This window comes from Hippoglossus stenolepis, chromosome 16, assembly GCF_022539355.2.
Source record: "Hippoglossus stenolepis isolate QCI-W04-F060 chromosome 16, HSTE1.2, whole genome shotgun sequence".
NCBI lineage: Eukaryota > Metazoa > Chordata > Actinopteri > Pleuronectiformes > Pleuronectidae > Hippoglossus > Hippoglossus stenolepis.
The window spans coordinates 430,798-457,390 of NC_061498.1; the positions used below are offsets into that span (position 1 = coordinate 430,798).

The following is a 26,593-nucleotide window of genomic DNA, read 5'->3' on the forward strand; positions in this document are numbered from 1 at the left end:
CTCGGGTACAGGAGAATGAGCGAAGCCTCTGACCGGAGGGGCCGAGAACATGAACGGGGCCGTGTACATTTCGTTTTTCCAGGGGCAGCTGGAGTCGGTGCTGGAGCAGGTCGTCCAGCTCGCGGTCCAGGAAATCAGCAAGACGGTGGGATCCAGCCTGAACGGGCTGCTGCTGGAGACGGCCGTGAAGGAGCAGGAGAACCACCGGCTCCGGGTCCAGCTGCAGTCCTGGGAGACCCGGGGCCGGGCCAACGCCAGCTGCTCGGACGGCGGAAGCTCCCTGGTGGTTGGACGGAACAAGGCCGGCAGGCCGGCGGGCGACGAGGCGACGGATAGCGGCAGGACAAAGCCCGAGCAGCCGCAGCGGCTCCACGCCCCCGGAGGGCAGGGCACCGAGCCCGGGTTACCCACCGACACCCGCCGCCTGGAGCAGAGGGGACGAGTCGTGGGTAGGCAGACACACACACACGCGCACACACACGCAAACAAACAGCCGTGCACTCCTCCCTCTGTCCCAACACGCTAACGCAGCATTGCGTAACCCTGCAAACCGTTTCAGGGTTTCTGGGTAAACTGCAGAGAAAGTGTTGTAAAGCTGCATCCAGCGGACAAAGAGGCCTCAGTGAGACCCGGGACCCGGGACCCGGGACCACGTCTGAGCTCAGGCTCCATGTGAAGAGGGGCTGAGGCTGGGCGGGATGAATACATGTGTATATGTATACACACACATATATTCATGTGTCATGGTCAATGTGTTTACTCTGAAGTTTTGACAGAACAGGTTCACAAGACAAAGTGACTGGTCCTGCAACACAGGCTGAAAGACAAAGACTGCAATGACATGCAGTCTTCAGGAGTGGAGGGGGGGTGGTGGTGGTGGTGGTCCTGGACCAGGACAAAGGAGCAACAGACTGCAGGAGACAGAAAGGGAGAACAGCCTCGTGGCCTTTAGGACGCAGATCAACATCCAGCCCAGAGAAGCCTCCTCACAGGCTCCTGAATGATCCCATCAGGGTCGCAGGTCAGGTTCCTCATCTAGAGCACAAGGCATGAATCTGAAAACCTCTTCAGGGCTGTGGTGTGGATTCTCCAACAGGACGGAGGCCTCTGCTTTTAACAGGATTAGACAGGACAACAAGGTTCAAAGGTCACGAGCAGGATATTCACACAGATCGGCTGGGTGACATCACAAATATGTCAACGCTGCCGCCACACAACAAGATCATCAAGAAAGAATATAGATGGAATATAGAGATTCAGGCTACATGCACCAGTTTTATTCTGCAAATTAGGTCTTCAAACTAAAACTGAATCTGTATCCACAAGAGCTTTGGCTCCGAATCAGTTGTAATCACTGTCCATACTAACATTCCAGAATACGCACATCACGTGACCACTCGCATCCTTTGGACATGTGTGTCTCCTCCATGTAGAGCAGCTGTATCATTGTAAAATACAGAACTGAACAGCAGCTGTTAGCAAACACAACAGGGTCAGTAACGCTTTGATTCTCCATGTTGTTTGTACTCTGGAGTCTGAGGCTGGTGGGTTTCTTCATGAAGGAGGTCATGTGACAGGAGTCCAATCAGAGAAGGCTACGTCATGTCTGAAAAGAACCAATCAGCAAGAGGTTGTGAGCGTCTAAGTCATCGTTTGTGTCCGTCTAGACTAAAACACGACCTCGCAGTTTTCAAACTAAATGAAGGAAGCAGTGTTTTGAAACTCTGGTGTCGTGGACGTCTGCTGCATCTGCTGCAGATCGTGTGGCTGAAGCATCGGAGGAAAACTATCTGATGTGAAGTGTTCCAGTTCCAAACGGGTTTCAATTCTGTGTCACGGCCACATGGTGACCATCGGCTTCCTGCTGCGTGTGATATGGATCCTCTTTATATACAGTCACTGATCGTCTTTATATACAGTCACTGATCATCTTTATATACAGTCACTGATCGTCTTTATATACAGTCACTGATGGTCTTTATATACAGTCACTGATCATCTTTATATACAGTCACTGATCTCTTTATATACAGTCACTGATGGTCTTTATATACAGTCACTGATCATCTTTATATACAGTCACTGATCATCTTTATATACAGTCACTGATCATCTTTATATACAGTCACTGATCATCTTTATATACAGTCACTGATCATCTTTATATACAGTCACTGATCGTCTTTATATACAGTCACTGATGGTCTTTATATACAGTCACTGATCATCTTTATATACAGTCACTGATCATCTTTATATACAGTCACTGATCATCTTTATATACAGTCACTGATGGTCTTTATATACAGTCACTGATGGTCTTTATACAGTCACTGATCGTTTATATAAGTCACTGATCATCTTTATATACAGTCACTGATCATCTTTATATACAGTCACTGATCGTCTTTATATACAGTCACTGATCGTCTTTATATACAGTCACTGATGGTCTTTATATACAGTCACTGATCATCTTTATATACAGTCACTGATCATCTTTATATACAGTCACTGATCATCTTTATATACAGTCACTGATCATCTTTATATACAGTCACTGATCATCTTTATATACAGTCACTGATCATCTTTATATACAGTCACTGATCGTCTTTATATACAGTCACTGATGGTCTTTATATACAGTCACTGATCGTCTTTATATACAGTCACTGATGGTCTTTATATACAGTCACTGATCATCTTTATATACAGTCACTGATCATCTTTATATACAGTCACTGATCATCTTTATATACAGTCACTGATCATCTTTATATACAGTCACTGATCATCTTTATATACAGTCACTGATGGTCTTTATATACAGTCACTGATCGTCTTTATATGCACGATGGTCTTTATATACAGTCACTGATGTTTTATATACAGTCATGTGTCATGTCACTGTCTTATCAGTTGATCATCTTTATATACAGTCACTGATCATCTTTATAAGTCACTGATGGTCTTTATATACAGTCACTGATGGTCTTTATATAGTCACTGATGGTCTTTATATGTCACTGATGTCTTATATCGTCACTGATCGTCTTATACAGTCAATGTCTTTAGTCATATTCTTATATACAGTCAGTCTCTTATACAGTCACGATCGCTTTATATACAGTCACTGATCGTCTTTATATACAGTCACTGATCATCTTTATATACAGTCACTGATGGTCTTTATATACAGTCACTGATCCTCTTTATATACAGTCACTGATGGTCTTTATATACAGTCACTGATCCTCTTTATATACAGTCACTGATGGTCTTTATATAAACATCTCATTTAGTCAGATCAACATTCTAATATCCCAAATATTAATTTTGCTGTAATAAATATTAATCAATGAATTAAAACACACACCTAGACACGTGAAGAACAGACCAAACCCTCGACAGGCTGAAGCACTCTCACACATGCATGCACACATCTGCGCACTCAAACGCAAACACGCTGTTGACACGCAAAGCTTCCTCACTCCCTCTCTCCCCGAAAAACTAGGCCACCACCACAACACGCCATGACCACGAATGACCTCAGGGCGGCGAATTACATCTGACAGGGAGAAAAAAGTCACGATTTTATTGTAACAAAAACCAGGATTGAGTGAATGAATCGAATGCAAAGAGACGCCACACGTACAGAAAACCCAGGAACACACGCAGAGTGAGATAATGAGGCCATGGCCTCAACACGCTCAGGTCAAAGGTCATGTAGCTTTGTTCGGCCTCGACATATCAAAAACTAGGCTAAGCTTTATTTCTGGTATAGACTCACTGTGGAGAGAAACAAAGGGGGGGGTGCAGTGGTTTAGTTAGTGTAACTTATTAAATAAACCCCCCCCTACTGAGATCTGACAGAGCCCCCCCCAATCCCCATCCACTAACACGGCTTCTCTTTATATACAGTCACTGATCATCTTTATATACAGTCACTGATCTCTTTATATACAGTCACTGATCATCTTTATATACAGTCACTGATCGTCTTTATATACAGTCACTGATCATCTTTATATACAGTCACTGATCATCTTTATATACAGTCACTGATCATCTTTATATACAGTCACTGATCATCTTTATATACAGTCACTGATGGTCTTTATATACAGTCACTGATCATCTTTATATACAGTCACTGATCATCTTTATATACAGTCACTGATGGTCTTTATATACAGTCACTGATCGTCTTTATATACAGTCACTGATGGTCTTTATACATCTTGTGTCAGCTTTCAGGTCAGAACCTGTTTATATTGTACGTGTTTGAACTCAGCAGGACGTGCGGCTGCAGGTTCAGTTGTGACCAGCAGGTGGACGTGTGATTTATAATCACGCAGCTTCCTTCAGTGTAAGAACTCTGAACTCTGCTGTGATTGATATCTAATAACTGTGCTCCTGCTGAGACAGTGACTGGAACAGTCTGATCGCATGTTGTGATGGATGCAGCTCGTGTTTTATACGTCTACTGTGGACGGTGTCACGACGTCGTTACTCTGACACGGAACATGAAGTGAGTTGGGCTCAAGTTTCCGGAGGATTGGTTTCAGCTGCGCTCGCTGATAAATCTTCACTGTTGATCCTCAGTGTCGCTGCTCCTCAGAAAAACCAGACGTCTGAAGATTTTCTGATTATTTTTAGTTTATCTTTTTTCACTATTTGACATTTTGTCCAAAAACCATTGGATGATGAGTGAATTTGTCTTTCTACTTCATTTAATCTCGTTACTGTAAAACTGATAGTTTCTGATGTTTGACTCCATGTGGTGGTCATGTAACCATCTGCACATACATGTAACCATCTGCACATACATGTAACCATCTGCACATACATGTAACCATATGGACAGACCCTCCCCTCCCTCTGTTGTTTTTCATTTTTTAAATTCTGGATTAAAATGGGGCGGAGTCTAACGCTCATTAGTGAATTGACTTTTATTTCCCTGGTTTTCATTTTGTCTATATATATATATATATATACACACACACACACACACACACACACACACACACACACACACACACACACACACACACACACACACACACACACACACACACACACACCAACCAACCATTCTGTAGTTTTTTGGTCAGTGGTGAACTTTGTGCATGTCTGTTTCTCGTGCAGACCAGCTGAAGTCGGTCATGGAGCAGGTCCTGAACTTCGCGGTTCGCGAGCTGACGAAGATTGTTGAGGCATCGTTTGATGACCTCCTGCTGGAGATCACCAAGATGGAGCGAGAGCATCAGGTCCTGGAGGAGCGACTGGACAAGAGCTCCAACAGAGGGGGAGAGAAGGGGAGAGCAGGGAGGAGGCGAGGATCAGAGAACGACTCTGTGTCACCCAGCGGCTCAGAGGACGCTCGGGAGGAACTGGCCGAGGTCCCAGTGTCCAAACAGATGGCAGAGACGGAGGGTGAGTGAATTAACCATGTGACCAAACACGCTCTGACGGGGACCTACCTGTGTCGGCCATCTTTACTGTTGGTACGAGGACGAACGAAGGGCAGGATTCATTTAATGTGACGTCTCAAGTGAGAGCCATTCTAGAGACACCTGTTACCATGGAAACTGTACCCAGAGACGGATGGACATGAGACAGAAGAGTTTAAAATACAGGACGGCACTAATTTACAATATGGTTAAAGTATGGCTGACCCCTAACCAATCACAGTGAGCGTCTGCAGAACGTCTCAGGTCTCCGTTTTAATCCTGGAACCAGGTCGAGCAGCTTCAACATGAATCAAATTTATTTTATTCTGAGCAAACAATTACATTGGATGGTTAAAATATTATGGATTATAATCAAGATCTCTATTCATGAATATGAATTTTTACTTTTGAGCTTTATAAAGGAACCCACCTCCTCCTTGACCCTTGACCTCAGGTGAGAGCGCCACCCGGAGGAACACTGTGTGATTGACACTTGTTGTTCGCGTCATCGTGTTTTTCACTCATTTGTTACAAATCAGTGAATTTAATGCATTTGTTAGTTCTAACTCTCTTCTCTTTATTATCTCTCTCCTTCACCTCTTCTCCTTTCTCCCTAACCCCCTAACCCTTTCTCTTATCTTTGTCATCCTTAAAACTCCTCCTTTCTTTTGTTTCCTTCTTCCAGACCCAGAGCGCCCTTCGGTGATCTCCGTCTCTCAGGACTGGTTTCCGATCCTGGACAAGGTCTTTGGTCAGAAGTGGTGCAGTGACGTCTGGCAGATTAAAGAGCTCGCTGGTGCAGGCAGAGGTGGGAGGAGTGTGAGTGAGGGTGGGGCTGAGCAGATGGAGCCTCCCCCCGCCCCCTCAGTGACCCTGGAGCCCTCCCCTTCCTCACCCCAGCAGGACCCCCGCTGGACCCCTCTGGAGGACATGGAGGTGTTTTCTCCCGACGACGATGCCGCAGATGGTCAGACGAGCACCAGGAGAGGAGACAACGCTACCACCGCCACCACTGGACCCCCCCGCAGCCCTACAGGAGGGGGAGGAAAATTCACCCAAAGACCCGCTGCCCACTTTTCAGGTTAAATTACATCTCAGTTACCATGGTAACAATCTATTTACCATGGTAACGAGCTCCCATCGCAGATCAGGACACGCTCCCTGCTTCCTGTCTGTCGCTCACAGCGCTGACTTCACATAAAGTTTAAAACATTCAAAATCAAAATAGATGATTATGTGAGAGTATGTGACTGAACTTTATTCTCAGTTTGATCAGCTGATTAACATGCCCCCCCGCCTTCCAGGTTCATCTGGTCGTCGCTCTTCGGCGTCCATGCTTCACCGTCTTCTGACTCTTCCGTCTCAGCTGCTCGAGGAGGAGGATGAGGACGCTGGTGCCAAGGAAACTCTGGCTGCTCTGGCCAGTGACGGCGCCAACGACTGCCCAGACGATGCCGAACCATCGGCCCAGACCTGCCTGTCGCCCCTGACAACCAGAGAGGAGGATGAGGAAGAGGAGGAGGAGGACAAAGGGAGGAAGGTGAGGGAGGACTGAAGGAAACTTCCTGTTGCAGTTCTTTCACTCAGCAGCCAACAGTTTGTTTAACTTTACTGTAACAGAGACAGATCGTGTTCTGACTGTGATTAGATTTTCTGTAGATTCATTGATTGATTGACTGATCAGGATTCCGCTCTTATCTGCTGTCGTCTCTCCGCAGAAGAAGAGGCGGAGGGTTTGGTCCGAGTGTGACGAGTGTGGGCGGAGGTTCAGTCGCATGTCTCTCCTGAAGGCTCACCGTCAGACCCACTTTACTGAAATCGCCGGTGCTGACACGTCATCCCCCTCGTCTCCGCCCGACAGCGCCACACCGGCGTTACGCTGCTCAGACTGCGGCAAGAGGTTCTCATCAGCCACCCGCCTCCACAGCCACATCCGGACCCAGCACCCCGGGAACCGGGCCTGAGGCTGGCAGGTCTCCTGGGTTGAACTGGAAACAGAAACTGACCATTGACAGAGGAGGAGCCACTAACCTAGGAGAAGATGGAAAATCTCAAATATCTCCTGACTCTTCGGCTGCGACGTGACCTTCAACTCCACATTCTTCAAAGTGATGGTACAAACGGGGCTAGACCGATTTCTAGATCTGTAAAGAAACATCACACACATCTGGTTCAAATCCAGAGAACAGGATTGGTCACAAGATTCTCCTCATCAATACGACGCCATTTTCTTTTTTTTCGAATCAAAACCTCAAATATATGGATCAATTCAAAGATTCATTAGAAACTGAAAATATTTATATCAAATAATAAGTCATCTATTTATTTGAATGTTAAAGAATAAAACATTCATCTCACATCCTAATCTAGGCCACTTAAAAAAACAAATGAAATTTGAAAAAGTCTACAAACACGAAAATATCGTGGAGATAATCAAGTGAATCTTAAATATTTCCACTGTGACGCATGAACTCCAACAATTAATTTGCATAAATGCAAAAAGAAACTAAAACACTAGTATGAATGTCGTCCCAGCGTCAATTATAAAAGACCTGGATTGGTAGAAAACACACGATGTAACTGAAGCAATACATTGAAAACAATCGCCATAAAAAATGTCTACGAAAAGAGAAAATGGTCAAATACAATCGGTCTATCCCTCACCAGTGATACGTACAGGAACCAATCAGTGTCTCTGGTGGAAGGTCACATGATCCTGAAACCCTGTCCATGAAGTTCGAACATTGATCAATGTTAATCTGGTTTTCTTTCCAACTTCAGTAAACAAACGCATCTCGGCTAAATCCGAGTCATGAGCGTCGGGTCCAATGGTCCAAAAGAATTTTTTATTTTGCCAGAATGGATTCCTGCTCCTCTGAGACCATGAAAAAAAGCAAAACGTCAAAACTTCAGAAGAAATAAAATCCAGTTGAACAAACGGGAGAAAACCTGAAGGCAGAGACGTCGGGTTTGACCTCGTGCTGTAAAACATCGACAAACCTCTTGGGGGCGAGAAACGAGCGCCGGCTGCTGCAGGGGAGTGGGGGGGGAAAGAGGCTCCTCCCCTTAGCAGTCGCATAGTCGGAGCGTCGTTTGCTGTTTCCTGACTGTGACAGTTTTAGTTTTTGGTGTTGGGCGTGTATAGCGAGGACGGTCGCTCCCACAGGAACACCTGACCTGTGACGACTTTCACGCCCCTTTTTTGTAAGTGGCCTTTTTTTCCTCCAGACTTCACCTCTTCTTCTTCTTCTGTTTTTTTGGATTATGGTTTCGACATATTTTTCATTTTTAGAGGTCTGAGGATTTCTGGTGTCGGCGCCTGTACAGGAAAACAAACGTCGCCAGTGGCATCGTTTGTTTGGACTCGTTGAATGTGAATCAGCTGTTTTTATCATTTTTACGTTTAATGTACAGTTTTTACTTTTCAAACAAAACTGATGAGACTAGAGAAAAGAAGGTTTTTAATCTTCCTTTGGTTCAGAAACCTCATGTTAACACACGATACCTCCTGACACACAAACTGAAAACGCTTCTGCTTCAGCTAACTTCACCCAGTCCCTGTACGGAAGACCAACTCTGCCACAAAAAGAAAAACAGAAATTATATCAAAACCAAAACAAAAATCCAACGGCAAGATTCTAAATCTGGATAAGATAAGATGAGTTTGAATAAAATTTTATTTAAAAGAAAAAAAGTTTCATGAGATAATCATTTATTTTTCTCATTTACACTATTATATTATATATTTCTTTTAATTTCTTACTGTCTAACCTTTCAAATGTTATTTTTCTTTTTCTGGCAGAATTGACTCCATATATCAATGAGATTATAAAATCATTATTAGGTTCAAAACTCTTGAGACTTTCTTCTGTCTGGTCTGAAGAGTTTTTAAAGATTCGACAGAAAAAAACAAGAAATCAAGTTCATGTTTTTTGATTACGTTTCTCTTTATGTCTGATCAGCTGGTTTTAGGGAAAAACACAAACATTTAAACACGTGTTTATCAGAGGATTATTTCACATTGTTTTAACTTTATACGGTAAGTTTTAACTTTGTGTCTCTGAATGAGATGAAAGGAATCCAGAGGTGCAGAACTGTCACCAACACTGGAATCAAAAAGATCAAAGACAAACTATCTTCATATTTTTCTAACAGAAACAGAACCGAACATCGATTTGATCGAGCAGCGTTCAGAAAGCCGACGTCGCTACGACACGTGTGGGCGATGATAATATTTTTATACCCAAGCCTAACCCCCCCCCAAAAAAAGGTCTGACGTTGACCTTTTATGTTCGGGCAGACTAAAGGTTTCAAAGCGTCAGCCGTTGGCATGGCAATCAATGCCAATATCAGTATTGGAATACTTTGTGTTTTTAATTTTATATATCTTTTATTTTCTACTTATTGTTATATATGCATTACTGCAAAAATAAACTAATAAATAACGCGCTCATTGTTACCAGCAGCGTGATCATGTAACAAAAAATATTTGTGAAGACAAGCGTCACAATCTCGTGTCCAGACGACCCATCTGTAAACAATTTAAAATGAAAATGAAATTCGTACATGAGTCGCATGTCAGTCAAAAATCCAACTATGAAAGAAGTACAAACAGCATTTTTCACACTCGTTTGAATCCTTCCCCCGTTTTCATCCATTTGCTCGTCCTCTGGTAAAACTGGAACAGGATAGAGCGACAATGATTCTCAGCAGGAAAGAAATTAATTCATCCTGGTAATGTTCACGTGTCGTCTTTTTGTTTTGTGCGACGTGAGCGATGTTCTGATTCTGTCGTTTCTGCTTGTAACTGTGCAGATTGAGACGTTTCCTAGTGAAGACTTTTTACTCATTTTGAAGCAATATGAAGCTCAAACTTTGCCTGGTGGCCGAGAGTTTGATTTATTGTTGAAGAAAGCACAGTTGCAAAAAAGACAAAGATGATGTGCAACAAAAAAATCTAAACCACCTGCGAAAAACATCTTGACTCAATTCAACCTGAAGGTTTGATTTCAGTGGATCCTGACTCCCGCTAGCTCGATAGCTTGTCTTTGCCTCTGAATGTTGCTTAAATAGCTTAAGCTTGTCGTCTGCTTCGCTAATATCTGAATTAGCCAACCGCTTTTCTGCAAACTCCGAGCGTCCCGATGTGATTCGTTGCACTTTCAGTTTAAACTCGTGTTCACATACCTCATTTTTTTGTGATTCATTTCAAGTGTTAAACTTGTTTTTCATCTTTCCACACAAACCTCATTACCTCACAGACGTTCAGCGTCGACATGTGACCACAATAACGTGTTGATTTTATTTTGTCTGTTTCAGTTGGGATGCGTCTCAGTTTACGAATCTTCGACTAAAGACCACACAACGGTTCTAAAGTTTGATTGACACGTTGGTTTTTTCCAGCGGATTCATTTTCACTAAAACACAAATAAAAAAGAAATACAGAAGCTCATTAATGCCAAGACAAGGAAAGATATGTTTTTATTTAGTGAATCTTTTTTTTTCTTCTTTTCCTGGGCTTCCATACAGAGTGGATATTCCTCATAATTTGTACATTTTACTCTTAAGTAACAAAATAAATTTATTTTTTGATTGACATAATCAGGATTGACAATTATCCATCATAATGAACAATGAAGAAACAGTATTTATATCGTACCTTTACATTAAGTTACTGAAGTAAATAAAAACTCAATGTGATCAAACATGCAGGCATTAAATTAAAGTTGAAAGAATAAGATGTAATCAAAATTGCAGAACAGAAGAGTGACGATACATAAATGCACCAAACATGAGTCATCAGATTTTCCGTTGTGTGGTTTTTACAGAAGCTGTGTCACTGTTCAGGTGATGAAAGAAGGAAATGATTGTTTTTGAAGGACGTTCACAGAAAATCCTTTGAATTTGAAACTTGTCATTTTCAGCCCTGAGACGCATCCAGACTCTGTTGATGTGAACGCATCAGCGATCACGATTCCTGTGATTTATATTTGTTTGTTGGCAGTTTTCTGAAAAGTGGTTTTGCGGTTCTCACGATGTTTTGGTTCAGCCTCTTGAGTTAAAACTTCAGGCTGTGAAGAAGTGAATTAAAATGAAAGAAGGGCGGCCGAAGAATTTCACAGGGAGCCCAGGCAGACCCTGATCTTTAAAAGAAAAACTAATCGTAAGATTCCTGAAAGAAACCCGTGTGGTCAGTTCGTAGAAGTACAGCTGGAGTTTGTAAAACGTACCGCTGGGGTTCCTCAGGGAACGATCAGAGGTCCTTGTGTTGTTTGATACAAATGTGAGAATGAGGAGATGAAAGGGATGTTTTATTATTTTTAATATTCACAGGGAAACAGTGTTCAATTTTTTTATTGTTATTATTTAAATCTATTATAACTCCCTGTATAATCTCGATGGACTGCCTTCGTTTGTTCATGTGTTTAGATTTATGCAATACTTTTGATAAAATGTGCCCTTTTTTGTAATTCAGCACTCTAATAAAACCAAATCGAAGAGTTTCCTATTTATAAATCTAAAAAGTGCTGTAGTTGAGTGACAAGAGTAAGAAAATGAAAAAAATTCTCATTTCCACTCTGTCGATGTGAAAATTAACTCGAAATTGATCCGACCTTTGACCTTTTTGTGACAATTATTGCCAACTTTTTTTACGTTAACGAGTGAAACGGAGAATGTGATGTGTTGAGCTGTTGAACCTCGTTAATCACAGCTGCACCGTCTGAATGTCATTTACATAAAGTTACGACTCAGCCACGACCACGAAGGCGAAGCTGTGTTTTTTATTACCTGTTTTAGTCTCTGAGACCAGGTACTTTTTAGTGTTTCAATTCAAAACCAATAAATGTTCACAACTACCGGCCTGACGAGTCTGATTTACTATACATACACTGTTCATCACAGAAGGTCACAAAGGAGAGGAGGAATCAGGAGAGGAAGGTAAGAAGGAGGGAGGAATCAGGAGAGGAGGAAGGTAAGAAGGAGGGAGGAATCAGGAGAGGAGGAAGGTAAGAAGGAGGGAGGAATCAGGAGAGGAGGAAGGTAAGAAGGAGGGAGGAATCAGGAGAGGAGGAAGGTAAGAAGGAGGGAGGAATCAGGAGAGGAGGAAGGTAAGAAGGAGAAGAGGAATCAGGAGAGGAGGAAGGTAAGAAGGAGGGAGGAATCAGGAGAGGAGGAAGGTAAGAAGGAGGGAGGAATCAGGAGAGGAGGAAGGTAAGAAGGAGGAGGAATCAGAAGAGGAGGAAGGTAAGAAGGAGGGAGGTAAGAAGGAGGGAGGAATCAGGAGAGGAGGAAGGTAAGAAGGAGGGAGGAATCAGGAGAGGAGGAAGGTAAGAAGGAGGGGGAGAGAAGGAGGGAGGAATCAGGAGAGGAGGAAGGTAAGGAGGGAGGAATCATTAGAGGAGGAAGGTAAGCAGAAGAGGAGGGAGGTGAGAAGAAGAGGAAGGTAAGAAGGAGGGAGGAATCAGGAGAGGAGGAAGGTAAGAAGGAGGGAGGAGAGACAGAGGGAGGAATCAGGAGAGGAGGACGGTAAGAAGGAGGGAGGAGAGAAGGAGGGAGGAATCAGGAGAGGAGGAAGGTAAGAAGGAGGGAGGAATCAGGAGAGAAGGAGGGAGGAATCAGGAGAGGAGGGAGGAGAGAAGGAGGGAGGAATCAGGAGAGGAGGAGAGAAGGAGGGAGGAATGAGGAGAGGAGGAAGGTGAGAAGGAGGGAGGAATCAGGAGAGGAGGAAGGTGATAAGGAGGGAGGAATCAGGAGAGGAGGAAGGTGAGAAGGAGGGAGGAGAGACGGAGGGAGGAATCAGGAGAGGAGGAGAGAAGGAGGGAGGAATCAGGAGAGGAGGAAGGTAAGAAGGAGGGAGGAGAGAAGGAGGAAGGTGAGAAGGAGGGAGGAATCAGGAGAGGAGGAGAGGAGGCTGCTGTGCTGAGGTGGACGTGGCGGGTCCAGCGGAGGGAGCTTCAGTGACGGACCGAACCGAGGACAGGCGGCCATGACCCGGACCTCCCGCAGGTAACGAGCCGCTCTCCCTTCGTCGTGTCCCGGCAGCTCGGCTCCGGTGCAGCCCGGTTTCCTGCCTGTTTCACGGGCTCTGTGACAGATTCCTCCCGCTAGCGTCCCGTCGGCCGCCGCCTGGCTCTGTCCGCCGGACACTTTCTTTGTTTGTCCGCCGCTCCCCGCTGCGTCCCTCCGGCTACCAGCCCCGCTGCTCCCCGCCGCTCCTCCCCGCCTCACTCTCACTTTCCCCCGCGCTAACAGCAGCTAGCTCCGCTGTTAGCTTAGCAGGCTGCACCGTGATAAACAAGATGGCCACTGGCTAGCTGCTGGAGCTACTCATGGCACCTTGCCCTGTCTTTGTGGAGCCGCGACGCGCCTCCGCCGCCGCTTCGCTCCGGACGCGGTGTTCGGTGAAAGTTAAAGTTGGTTTGTTTGAAGCGGAAGTTGAGATGTGATGTGAAACTGACAGAAAATAAATCACCGACACATTTTTGAGGGATTGTGCGGAGGCTGCGTGGCGCCTGGAGGAGGCTACCTGAGCGGGAGCAGGCAGGTACACTGGCCCGCTGCGGTGCACCGGCAGCCGGCTGCTGCCTGCTGCTGCTCCCGGTGTCTTTGTTCCACACACACACTGTCGCACTGTTTTCACTGTGTGTGTGTGTGTGCGTGCGCGAGCGTGTGTGTGTGTGTGTGTAGGCCGCTGCTCAGTCTATAGAATCATAACAGAAAATGTTCAGGTTGTTAGTGTCGCGCACGTTAAACACTGAGAACAGAACCTGACATGAAACAAAGACCTGGTCCAATACTCTAATGACCCAATACTCTAATGATCTAATACTCTAATGACCCAATACTCTAATGACCCAATACTCTAATGACCCAATACTCTAATGATCTAATACTCTAATGACCCAATACTCTAATGACCCAATACTCCAATGACCCAATACTCTAATGATCTAATACTCCAATGACCCAATACTCTAATGACCCAATACTCCAATGATACAATACTCTAATGATACAATACGCTAATGATACAATACTCCAATGACACAATACGCTAATGATCTAATACTCTAATGATACAATACTCTAATGATATAATATGCTAATGATACAATACTCTAATGATACAATACTCTAATACGCTAATGATCCAATACTCCAATGATACAATACTCTAATGATACAATACTCTAATGATATAATACGCTAATGATACAATACGCTAATGATCTAATACTCTAATGATACAATACTCTAATACGCTAATGATACAATACTCTAATACTCTAATGATACAATACTTGAAGTACCTCATTCTTTAATCTGCAGGAAATCATTGTGATGATTTCAAGTTGACTCGTTGATTGAAGCGATGAAGAGTCATGTGACATTTCATCCCAGAAGGGTCCCAGATGTTGGATTTGAGGCTGAACAGGAAGTTTGAGGACTTTGAGCAGCTGATTGGTGGAGCTCAGTGAACTGAGACGACCAACGGCTTCTTTCTACTTCTATCAAAGTCAAAATCAATGTGGGTTTAAGTGTTAATGTTCAGTCTCGTGCAGAGATGGCGACTGACGTGATGAATAAAAACTAACTGTGATCTCCATTGTGTCTCTACAGCCTGGTCAGGTGTGGCCGGTGACAGCGTTTGATTCCCAGAGGAGTCAGGGACACGCCCCCCAGCCCCTCCTCTCTGGTCAGATCTCTGAAGAGACAGAGGGGGGAGTGGAGGACGGCATCAGGGAGGAGGACGAAGACGAAGGTGGACCCCAACAATTCTTCAGGTGTTGACCCGAGCGAGGTGAGGAGGATAAGCTCCGCCCCTCACCATGACAGACTTAGAGAGCGAGTGTTTGAGTCTTGGTCTACCCCCTGACTGCAGCTCCCCTCCCCCGCCCCTGGACCCCTCACTGCGGACGGATTGCGGCCCTGGGGCCGCCGTCTCTGCCCCAACGCCCACTCTAGCTCTCCTCTCCTCCGACTGCCCGACACCCACGCTCAGCTCGCTGGCGGCAGAAATCGCAGAGCCGCTGGTGATGCTGCCGTGTGTGAAGAGCGAGCCGGAGGACGGAGACCTGGAGCCCATCAGGACCGTGGACCTGTCGGAGATCCAGTCGCTGTCGACCGCAGAGCTGGGCCAGGACCAGATCAAGATGGAGATCAGCGGCCTTGACTACATCAAGGCAGAGCATCACGGTCTCCACGGCAACCACCAACTGGGCCCGTTTGACCACAGCGACGTCACAGAGCTGGACTACAAGTCGCACTATGAGCCCAGCTCCGTGTTTGACTACATCTCCCAGGTAATGATGGACCCCACGCACGTTTGGTCACAGAAGCTGTGTCTCAATTCAGCGTCTGCATCCTGTGGAGAACCCGGTGTACGCAGTCGACGTCAGCTGATCCGAAGTGAGACGTCTGGTCTTCCTTTTGCGTCCCCAGCTTGTCTCCCCTTTACAGCCGCCACCTAGCCACAAAGCTACGGACAAAAACGGGCTGAGGTTGATCAATATTTTTGAAAACACGTTTTTTTAACATTTAAAAATAAATTCCTTGCTTTTTGATGCCATTACCTCCTTTGAAAAACAGTTGGTCACTGAAGCGCAATGAATTATGGGATATGTTGAGCCTCTGTTGCTCGGGGGTGGAAGGACACATTCTGAGGAGCCTTGGAATTGGGACAGTCTAGTTGCGCCGCTGTGACGCACTCGGTGGAATGCAGCCGACGAAGGATGCGGCCCCTGAATTGAGACGCAGCTCATATGTCTCCTGTCAATGTTTCATTATATATATTTATGATAAGATATCAACCTTTGGACCAATCAGCTGCTTTCTAAGGCGACAGAACCAATCAGTTAAGGATCAGGTTATGATAATAAGATTTAGATTACGTTAGTCGACTCTGTACGAAGAAAACATGAAATATAAATAATTGTTATCATGTAAACTGACGTAGTTGGAACAGAAAGAAATTATATGCAAACAGGGACAACACTTTGCTTCACTTTCAAAATAAAATAATTCAAATAGTTTTAATAACTTTTTGAATAACTTTTTAATAAACATTTTGCTAAAACGAGTTTAAGATGAATTCAGACCTGTTGTGTATCGTACCTTTTAAATGCAAAGAAGAAAAAAGTCAATTTTAAAGTTGCTCCGTTCTGTTACATTTGGAACATTAGTTCTGGGAATTGCTGCTGCGAAGTTGTTTCTGACAACGGGGTCTGTATCTCGCTGTCGGTATTTTAAAATATTCAGTCTTGATGTAGAGAAAAATCTGACATCATAGACCTACAAGAGAAAATAGTTTACCCAGGTCCCTCTGCTGCTTTCTGTCTGGATGTGTCGTGTTGTTGCCGTAGAGCTTCGCTGACTGACACGTTTGAAAATGTACTGTTGCTATGGTTATGCTGCTGCTCTGGACAAACAGAAAGTGAGACGTTTGTAAACGATTACACAGATGCCCACATTCTCTTCCTAATTAGTTCTTATCAGTCACATGACCACTACCACTAACACACTGACTGAAGCGTCTCGTTCTCTTGTTGCAGGTAACGGACACGCTGGAGTACATCAAGTCGGACCACCATGTGGACCTGCAGTGTTACTACACCACAGAGCTGAGCTCCCTGAAGTCAGAGTACCCAGAATCCAACGCCATGTCCACCTACCTGCAGCACAACGCCCTGGAGTCCATCCACATGGCCGAGCTCCGCACCGAGCTCAACAAGCTCCGCCCTGACACCCTGCTCACGGACAGTATTGGCAAACTGGACCCTGAGTTTGGAGGCGGGGCGCTGTACGAGCTGCAGCCAACAGAGGACGGGAAGGCGTCTGCGGAGGTGACAGGGACCGGGCAGACGGGAGGGAGACTGGTCATCACAACCAAGACCCAGAGTCCGACGGTGAGAAAACCTCGTAACATGCAGGGGGAGAAGCCTTTCTCCTGCACGCAGTGCGGGAAGAACTTCAGCACGCTGGGAAACCTGAAAACCCACCAGCGAATCCACACCGGGGAGCGCCCGTACACCTGCTCGCAGTGCGGCAAGAGCTTCGGCCAGGCGGGAAACCTAAAGCGACACCAGCTGATTCACACGGGCCAGAAGCCGTACGTGTGCGCTCACTGCCCCAAAGGCTTCACCAAGGCCGACGACCTGCGGTCACACCAGCGGCTGCACACTGGCGAGCGCCCGTTCATCTGCGTCACCTGCGGGAAGAGCTTCGGCCAGTCAAAGGAGCTGAAGGCTCACCAGCTGAGCCACACGGGCGAGAGGCCGTACTGCTGCCAGCACTGCGGCAAGAGCTTCACCAAGGAGACCAGCTACCGCAACCACGTGCAGATCCACACAGGCGAGAAGCCCTTCACCTGCTCGCAGTGCGGAAAGACTTTCAGCAACTCCGGCGTGTTAAAAACCCACGAGAAGATCCACTCGGGCGAGCGGCCGTTCGGCTGCACGCAGTGCGGCAAGAGCTTCGGCCGCCTCGGCCACCTGAAGGCACACCAGCAGATCCACACGGGCGAGCGGCCGTACGCCTGCCCCCACTGTGGAAAGACTTTCAGCCAGTCGGGTCACCTCAAAGCACACGAGCAGATCCACAAACGAGAACCCGCGGACATGGGCGGCGGCAGCGGCAGCAGCAGCAGCAGCAGCAGCACCGTGGGAAGTGACAGTAGTTAAGAGAATGTCCGTACCCTTTAACCTTGCGGAAAAACAAAGTATTATTCCTTTTTTTTTATAAATGCTATCTATACATTTTTTTCCTTATGAATTTTTTCTTACATTTTAATACCTTTTGTGCTCTTTATATATGTGGCAGGGTGGACCGACTGATTTGCTCTTATGCAAGTGTCTGTGTGCGTGTGTGTGTGCGTGTGCGTGCGCACGTGTTATGTACTGTGTCTGAGCGACTGAGTAACTGAGGGGTTTGTAGATAATCTGTAAACTGGTCAGAGTGATCTCTGTCTCTCTCTCTTTCTCAGTACTTATTTTTAAAGTACTTCACTGAAACAGAAGCACAAACATGTCTGAAGTTTAGAAACTTCCTTTTGTATGTTTTTAGTGAAACTGAGCGGAACCTCGTTCACTGTGAATGATCCAGAGTTTCACAAAGTGTTACTTGTTCACACCTGCTGTTGTCTCATCTGATGCTTTGTCTTCACGGTTACATATAGTTTTACACCATCCCTGTTGCTGTGGTTACGCCTGGTGGAGTTTCCAGCCTCTGAATCAGAGACTTGTGTAAACTGATCTCGTTTCAGTTTGAAAACTCTGGGTTTGTGTTTCAGTCTGAACAGAAACTGAGACTTTAGTAAACGATGACGCAGACGTTCTCTTCCTGATTGGTTCTCATCAGTCACATGACTCGACTACCAGAAAAGAAATCCCTGCTCTGACTCTTCACCTTCACTGCTCCTCCTTCAGAGGAGTTTCTGTCACTAAGCAACCAACTGCAGAGGAGACAATCTACTTCCTGTTTACATCACATGACCAGTGGATGTTAATGGTCATGTGACGTGTGTTCGTGTTAACAGAGATCGATATTGTAGAAGCCTGAGGTTGTCTGACCCACGTGTCCACATACTTTTGTCAGTGTGAGCGTGTCCTGTCACTGAAGGACCAACCTGAACCAAAGTATTTTTACTTTTCTCTCTGGTTTATTTACAATCATTAATTTCATATAGTTCTTATTTTACTATTTCATTGAAGTAAAACAATGAATGATGTCATTGTGGAACACACACAGTCATTGTAAGACTTGTTCAAAACTTTGTGAACAGAAAAGATGTTCATTTGAATTTGCATAACAGGAAGTGACATCTGATCACGTGGAGACGCAGCAGCAGGTTTGAACGGGGTCTAAGAATGAGTGAAGTTACGTTTGCAAACACTTAATGTATCAAACGTACATAAATCACTAAACATAAACAACGTTTTATACTTTACGTTTTAGCTTGGTTGGTGTCCCATCTGCTAACGTGGAGGAGGAGTTTATGACCGATACTGATGGATCAAGATGATTTGGCTTCACTTTAGGGAACCGTCATGGCGTCCATCTTTATTTACTACTGTGGATGTTTCTTGTTTATTTTCTGATTCAAATCAGAAAAATACATTCCGATAAAACTAGAAGTTCTTATTCCTCCGTCATCGTCTTGTCCGAGGTCACAACACTTTTAACTCTGAACGTGAAACAGGCGAACGAGTCCTGGTTCAGTTTCCTCCGCAGTAAAAGTACTTTAACTCTGAGTACAACAAAGTGCCAGTACTTCTTCTGTTTCATTACTTGCTGCCAGTTTAGTATTTTACTCGCAGGTGTTCACTCTGTTACTGTGTTGGTAAAAATGATGATATAATTTTGATATTTTTTATGGACCAGTATTGATCGATCGGGATCTTTTTGTTGTTTGATAATCGGCTGATACGACATTCCTTAAGTTTTTATAGCAGAAAAATGAAAATCATTCCAGCCCTGCCCCTCGCAGATCGCTCACTGTGTTCAAATCTATTGATAGTTATTCCTAGAAAAATTATAAAACTTAAAAAAACAGCAGCAAAAAAGGTAAAGGTGATGCAGCATCTGTACTGGAAAGAGAATTATTAAAGAAACTAATGGAACTTTGTTTATTTGTTTTGTTTCTTCATATTCAAACTGATTCTGTTCATTTGGTTATGAATCATGTGACATTTTCATAACCACATGATTCTGTGCAGGAAGGATATATATATATATATATATATATATATATATATATATATATATATATATATATAAACATTGTAACAGGAAACTAGGTTCTGCGACATAACGAAGGTTTAAATACTCATTATTACGCAATGAAGAGATTCTTGTATAAACCGATTGTTATTAATTTTGAGGTTTTACATTTTTTGTTTCCATCTCTAACTTATTTATTTTATTAAGGATTTTTTGCTTTAGCTGAATTTTCTTTTCTTAACCATGTTTTTGAGTTTGGGGTCAAAGTTCAACAAATGTTCTGACACGTCACAAGTTTCTCCTCGTCTGTCCCACATGTTACTTTCATTCAGTGATGGCAGGTAATAGGTATCTGGCTTTGTTCATAACCATCGGTTATACACACGTTTTCACATTGCATTGTGGGAAACTGGGTCCACTCTATGGGTGTAGTAGCTCTCACTGAACACTAGGAGAACTTTATGGTGGTGAGTTCGGGAACCCTAACCCTTTTTTCCCTGAGTGTGTTTAAAATGTTTTTTTGTGAGTGTATGAGTTCAAAAACAAAGTGAGCTCCACTCCTGCACAGAAAACACTGACGCTCCTCCAGCTCCTCCAGCTCCTCCAGCTCCTCCTGTGTTTAGAGAAGGCGTGTTGGTGTGAGTTGGGATGTGGCTGAAAGCTTCAGGAACAAGTATGTTGAACTTATGTGTTCGTCTGATTTAGTTTGTGTTTGTTCATTTGAACTAATTTGCACCAAACGTGGAGATGAGATGTTTTTCACGTGTTCGTCAGGTTCTAGTTTGTATCCTGATGTTTGTGTTGCTGAGGTTTTCAGCTCCGCTCTCTTCAGAAACATTCAAACACACTTTGAGTTTAGTCGAGATTTATTCAGACAGAAGCTGTTGGTGGTGACGTTGACCTCTAACCAAACAATGAAGTTATATTCATTCTGTGACTGGTGTGAAATTCAGCAGGAAACAAGTGAGAACCGCTCCTCGTCAGGTGGCTGATGGGATGTGACTCCGCTCCAGGTCAGACGTGCGGCCGGCCTCAGATGGTCTCCTCGATGACCTTTGTGATGACCTTTGTGGTTACGCTGGAAGACGACAGGCCGGCGGGTCTAAGACACCAAAACATGAGAAACCGGTTTTAGTTGTGAGGCCTGAACATTTCAGTCGACTTCAACAAATCCAGGATGTTTTTATTCTCAGCTTCACTGACACGGTTCCTTCTGATCACCTGTGTCACTCTGGAGGAGGCTTCATGTGTGTGTTTCTAAACATCAGGTGTGAAAGGTTCCTCGGACCAGAAGAGGTGTTCTGGGTCTGGATCAAACTGAACCATGGTTCTGTCCGTTTGCAGTGAAAACACTTGTTTGGACTTTTGGACCAATCACAGGAAGTAGAGCCAGAATTAAACAATAGAAGACGAGGAAGCAGCTTCAGTCTGCACCTCTGACGATATGTTTGAACCACGAGGACGTTCATCTGGTGCATTTGAACTAGTGTGGAGTACTGTAGAGTACTGTAGAGTACTGCGCCTGAAGGTGCTGATGCTGCTAGTGATGCATCATGATATTACCATGGCAACCAAATGAAGCTGTTTCATATCAATATGATATGAGAACGCTGACACCTGCTGGTCATTCAGGTACAGTGACGTGACCACATGGTTAAAAAGGAAGCAGCAGAAATAACGAAGCGTTACTAACGTCAGTCTGACGATGAAGAAGGACACGCCCACCTGCCACCTGCACCCATTGGACGGTACTAGTTGTCAATCACACTGGTATCCGCCCCCCCCAACACATCCGGTGCTTTATGGTCTGTTTGACTCTAAATGATCATAATTCACTAAATGAACATCAGCTGTTTGAAGAAGACTTGAAACTAGAGACTGAGACAGAAACTCCTGAATGTTTCCTGACGTTATAAAGTGAGAAGTCACTTTCTATAGACTTCTATAGAAACTACCAGAGGAGTCGCCCCCCCGCTGCTTCTTTTTCTTTCTTTTTTCTCTTTAATATAAGTACCGGCCATGTTGGACTGAAGGTGTGAATCTCCTCTTACCCGAGTCCCTCTCCGTCCAGCAGCCTCCTGTACTCGGCGATCTCCATCTCCAGTCTGGTCTTGATGTCCAGCAGCACCTGGTACTCCTGGGACTGTCTCCCCATGTCGGCATTCAGCTGCACCAGCTGCTCCTCCAACATGCTCACCTGCACAGGTAAACTCAGTGTCAGTGCTGATGCCTCAACGGAGCTGAGTCACTTTATTATCGACCCCGACCGTCTACAACTATTCACCTGCATCTGGTATCCGTTCATCTGCATGCCGTAGCGAGCCTGGATTTCGGCCAGTGTGGTTTCAAAAGATGCTTTCTGCAGGGAGACGGACATGTTAGAGGACGGAGCGCTGGAAATCCAGATGTAAGACATAAGCAACAGTATAGTTAATAGGTTCTTGTTCTGTTGTAGTTGAGTAGTTGATAAAGAACTTATTTTTCCCACAGTTCAGTAATTCACCTAAAACCTGAGTGTTTCCTCCTTTCACATGAATCTCTTGACGACTCCTCTCATTGATCTGATGTCCTGTTGCATTTGTTTAATAATTTTACTATAAAATTAAAACAAAATCAGCTTTTTAACCCAAAAAGCGTAATATCAGTTGGTCGACTCAATGAGGATAAAACTCATCAAGCTCTGAGTTAAAAACAATGTGGTGTTCCTCAGAGATCGATCCTGGGTCCCATTTTGTTCTTCATCTACCTTTAGGGCACAGGATCAGTCGGTTTGGCTTCGTTTCTCTACGATATCGAATGAAATACCGTTTTATTCAAAAGTTTAATACAATTAAATCACAGCAAAACTCAAGTTCTGGTCTGTGAACTAAATTGGATTTTTGAAGTGTTCCATCAAAGCAGAGGACTTCTGACTCTGACAAACTTCTTTCAATATGACCACCCACTGGTTTATGTCCAATCAGAGAGCAGGATTTTCTGATGTAAACAATAAAAAAGAACTAATCTCATGTTTTAATGGTTGTGTTCACACTGGTCTCACCATGCTGAGCTGCGACTGGAGCTCGATCTCCAGAGCCTGAAGCTGACTCTTCACTTCCTTCACCTCCGACGTCGTTGACTTCAGCGTTACCTCGGTGGTCGCCACCTCATTACTGAGAACCTCCGACTGGGACGAGGAGGAAGAACCAAACAGACGAGTGAAAACGTGCAGGTTTGTTCATGTTCCTCTTTAACTGACAGTTTCCCTCCTCCTCACCTTGGCCTGGAACCACGAATCCAGGTCTTTACGGCTCTTGGCGGCGACGGCTTCGTAGTGCTCTCTGATCTCCTCCATGACCTTGGTCAGGTCCTCCTGAGGAGCGGCGTCCACCTCCACGCTCACCTGGCCGCTCATCTGAGTCCGCATTGACATCAGGTCCTGCAGGAGCGCGAAGAAGGTAAGTGTGTGTGTGCTCGTCTTTCTGTAGTTATTTTGGTTCAATACCAACATTGTGAGGACATTTAGTTTGGTCCTCACAAAGTCAAAGGGCTGTTTGAGGGTTACCCTTGGTTTTAGGGATGGTGAAGGGTTTTCCAGGTGATGAACGTTGACTTTTAATGGTCAAATTTGATCAAAAATATCGTCTAAAACACATTTTCAAGAAATGTCTACAAATGTTACGATGCAGTATCAGGTTTCAGTTTTAGTCTTGGTGTCATTTCAGATGGTGAATATCAGAAGATTGTTACGATCTCGCAGTCTCTTCAACATGACTAATGATGTCACCTAATCTAAAGCTGATCAGGAAAAGATTCATCAGTGATGAAGCTGAAGTAGGCGTGCTCACCTCCTCGTGGTTCTTCTTCATGGACACCAGCTCCTCCTTCAGGCTGTCAATCTGCATGCTCAGGTCCATCTTGGCCACACCCAGGTCCCCGAGCAGCATCTTCAGCCCGGCGATGTCGGCCTCCACCGACTGACGCATGGACAGCTCGTTCTCAAACCTGCAGGAAAACCGGTTATTATTAATATTATTGATGTTTTTGGTTCAGATTATATTCAAAAAGATTTGAAACTATGAAACCTGTGAAAAAACAGTCTAGTCAAATTTGAGAGGATATTATATTAATTACCCAACAATTATTTGAATATATATAGTTCAACGTATTATTATGTATATTCATAACTATTCCCATGAGTCATTTCATCCCCTCTGATCTGAGCTGTCATCCACCTGCTGCTGTTCCCTCAGCAGCCAGCAGAGTGCGCTGAGGCTGCAGAGCTCAGGTGATACTTCACCACTAATCTGTCAACAAGGATTTTATTCATATTTTAATATTCGACTGTGCAGAGACTTTCTCGAGTCAAGTCAAATTACATTTTAAATAAAAAAATTATTTAACAAAGAAGGAAAAAGACGATACAAGAGAGCAAAAAGGCAAATTACAGAGAAAAGAGAATGAAACCAAAGAAAAGGTGAAGTTGCTCCTCACTTGACTCTGAAGTCGCCATGAGCGAGTTGGGCGTTGTCGACGCTCAACAGGATGGATCCTTTGGTCATGATGGCGTCCTGGATCTGAAAACACACAAATACCAATAAAATACCTTTTCACCGAATCAGAGAAAAAACAAACAATGTTATAAAAACACACGTGTGAACATCTGTACACCTTCCTGTTACATACGTGTAAAAACAGCTGGTTTATTGTCTTCATATACAAAATGATCGTTCAGGAATGTGTTATCACTTCTGATTCATATTCAACACTGAACACGAAGCTTCTTCAGTTTCAGTTGGAATCATAAAAAGCAGCCGAGACGTTAAACTCACCTGGAGTCGACCTGGAGAAGCTCAGTTCTGACATTTCATTCGATTTTAGGTTTTCTCAATGTAATAATATGAGTTAGATAAAAAACTGCTTTGGCAGTTTTAGTTTTCTGTAATTTAACTTTGTCTTTATTGTATTTTTAGAGAAAATAAAAAGTGGATTGAAGATCAACAGCTGAAATTACCACAGTGAACTTTTTCCTGTTTTAACACTATACATTTAATTCCATTCATATTTTTTGTGTATTTTATATATTCCTCACACTTAAGTTTTGCATCTTGCTTATTACTAACTGAAGCCTTTTGACTCTTGCTGCTGTAATACTGCTAATTTCTCGATTGTGGGACTAATAAAGGATGATTTTATTTCCCAGAATGCCCCTCTTCCTCACCTTGCCCTGCAGCTCAGCGATGGTGATGAAGAAGGCGCTGTAGTCTCTGGTGGACGGTCCCACCTTGCTCTCCACGAACTGTCTGATCTTCAGCTCCAGCTCGGCGTTGGCCTTCTCCAGCGCCGCCACCTTGGCCAGGTAGGTGGCCAGCCGGTCGTTCAGGTTCCGCATGGTGAACTTCTCGTTGCCGATGAGGCTTTCATTTGCCCCTGCACCACCACCAAAACCTGCACCACCGCCGAAACCTGCACCACCGCCGAAACCTGCACCAGCTCCGAAACCTGCACCGCCGCCGAAACCTGCCCCTGCACCTGCACCTGCACCTGCTCCACCTCTGATGCCGAAGCTGCTGCCGCCTGCAGAGAAGCTCCTGCTGGCCTGAGAGACTCTAACATCAGAGCCTCCGGCTCCGCCCGCCATGCTGAACGAGCTCAGGCCTCCTCCGAGGGACGATCGCCCCAACATGCTGCCGCCGGTGAAGGAGAATACAGTTGCCATGACGAAGAAGGAGATAGGAGTGGTCTGTCTTCTGGAGTTAGTGAGAGGAGTCGCTCCTTTTTAAAGCTGCTGCTCAGGTGAGGGGCAGAGTCAAAGAGACACCCACCCACAGGTGGAATGTGGCTCCAGGGGTTTCATTCAATCAATCACTTTTTAAAATCTGAGGAACATCTGCTCAGAAAACGTTTCACCAAACCTGTAGCATCGTGGTTTTGTGTATTGGGGTTTTGTGTATCTGGGTTTTGTGTATCGTGGTTTTGTGTATAGGAGTTTTGTGTATCGTGGTTTTGTGTATCGTGGTTTTGTGTATCGGGGTTTTGTGTATCGTGGTTTTGTGTATCGTGGTTTTGTGTATCGTGGTTTTGTGTATCGTGGTTTTGTGTATCGGGGTTTTGTGTATCGTGGTTTTGTGTATCGGGGTTTTGTGTATCGGGGTTTTGTGTATCGGGGTTTTGTGTATCGGAGTTTTGTGTATCTGGGTTTTGTGTATCTGGGTTTTGTGTATCGTGGTTTTGTGTATCGGGGTTTTGTGTATCGGGGTTTGTGTATCGGGTTTTGTGTATCGGGGTTTTGTGTATCGGAGTTTTGTGTATAGGGGTTTTGTGTATCGTGGTTTACAAAGTGAAATAAGATTGAAGGTTAGATGAAGAGTGTTTCTTCTTCTCAGCAGATTTACGGATGAGTCTGTGACGTTGGGGTTTCATCTGTAGAGCTGAAGAGT

The 26,593-nt window shown here is 44.6% G+C and overlaps 3 protein-coding genes across 4 annotated transcripts in view; 2 read left to right on the forward strand and 1 right to left on the reverse strand.

Annotated features, from left to right (window-relative positions):
• Positions 1-12,314, forward strand: part of si:dkeyp-113d7.10 — a 12,543-nt gene extending 229 nt beyond the window's left edge. The window contains exons 1-5 of the mRNA XM_035180600.2: positions 1-449; positions 5,152-5,439; positions 6,142-6,537; positions 6,761-6,996; positions 7,175-12,314. The exon at positions 1-449 is cut by the window's left edge and continues 229 nt beyond it. Coding sequence (XP_035036491.1) covers positions 50-449; positions 5,152-5,439; positions 6,142-6,537; positions 6,761-6,996; positions 7,175-7,420 — 1,566 coding nt within the window. The 5' untranslated portion in view covers positions 1-49 and the 3' untranslated portion in view covers positions 7,421-12,314. The remainder of the gene's footprint in view (positions 450-5,151; positions 5,440-6,141; positions 6,538-6,760; positions 6,997-7,174) is intronic.
• Positions 12,315-13,264: 950 nt separating this feature from the next.
• On the forward strand, positions 13,265-18,799 carry si:dkeyp-113d7.1 (uncharacterized protein LOC407709 homolog). 2 transcript variants are annotated; one of them, XM_035180597.2, is made up of 3 exons: positions 13,265-13,463; positions 15,078-15,760; positions 17,009-18,799. In XM_035180597.2, exons 2-3 carry the CDS (start codon positions 15,287-15,289, stop codon positions 18,134-18,136), a joined length of 1,602 nt encoding a protein of 533 aa, XP_035036488.1. In that variant the 5' UTR covers positions 13,265-13,463; positions 15,078-15,286; the 3' UTR covers positions 18,137-18,799. The 2 variants fall into 2 exon arrangements, with proteins under 2 accessions (XP_035036488.1, XP_035036490.1); XM_035180599.2 differs by lacking the exon at positions 13,265-13,463 and adding an exon at positions 13,474-14,985.
• A 2,255-nt stretch (positions 18,800-21,054) lies between these two features.
• LOC118123282 (keratin, type I cytoskeletal 13) lies at positions 21,055-25,872 on the reverse strand. Its single transcript, XM_035180607.2, has 8 exons — positions 25,375-25,872; positions 24,648-24,730; positions 24,002-24,158; positions 23,431-23,592; positions 23,215-23,340; positions 22,459-22,533; positions 22,226-22,371; positions 21,055-21,276 (listed from the first exon to the last, which is right to left on the reverse strand). The coding sequence occupies exons 1-8, from the start codon at positions 25,870-25,872 to the stop codon at positions 21,207-21,209; spliced, it is 1,317 nt and encodes a 438-aa protein (XP_035036498.1). The 3' UTR covers positions 21,055-21,206.
• Positions 25,873-26,593: the final 721 nt, after the last annotated feature.

Coding starts and splice junctions, on each gene's coding strand:
- si:dkeyp-113d7.1 (XM_035180597.2), top strand. CDS start 15,287: ATGACAGACTTAGAGAGCGAGTGTTTGAGTCTTGGTCTACCCCCTGAC. Junction 15,761..17,008: donor TGTTTGACTACATCTCCCAG/GTAATGATGGAC, acceptor CTCTTGTTGCAG/GTAACGGACACGCTGGAGTA.
- LOC118123282 (XM_035180607.2), bottom strand. CDS start 25,872: ATGGCAACTGTATTCTCCTTCACCGGCGGCAGCATGTTGGGGCGATCG. Junction 24,159..24,647: donor CATGGCGACTTCAGAGTCAA/GTGAGGAGCAAC, acceptor GTTTTCCTGCAG/GTTTGAGAACGAGCTGTCCA. Junction 22,534..23,214: donor TCCAGTCGCAGCTCAGCATG/GTGAGACCAGTG, acceptor GTCTCCCTGCAG/AAAGCATCTTTTGAAACCAC.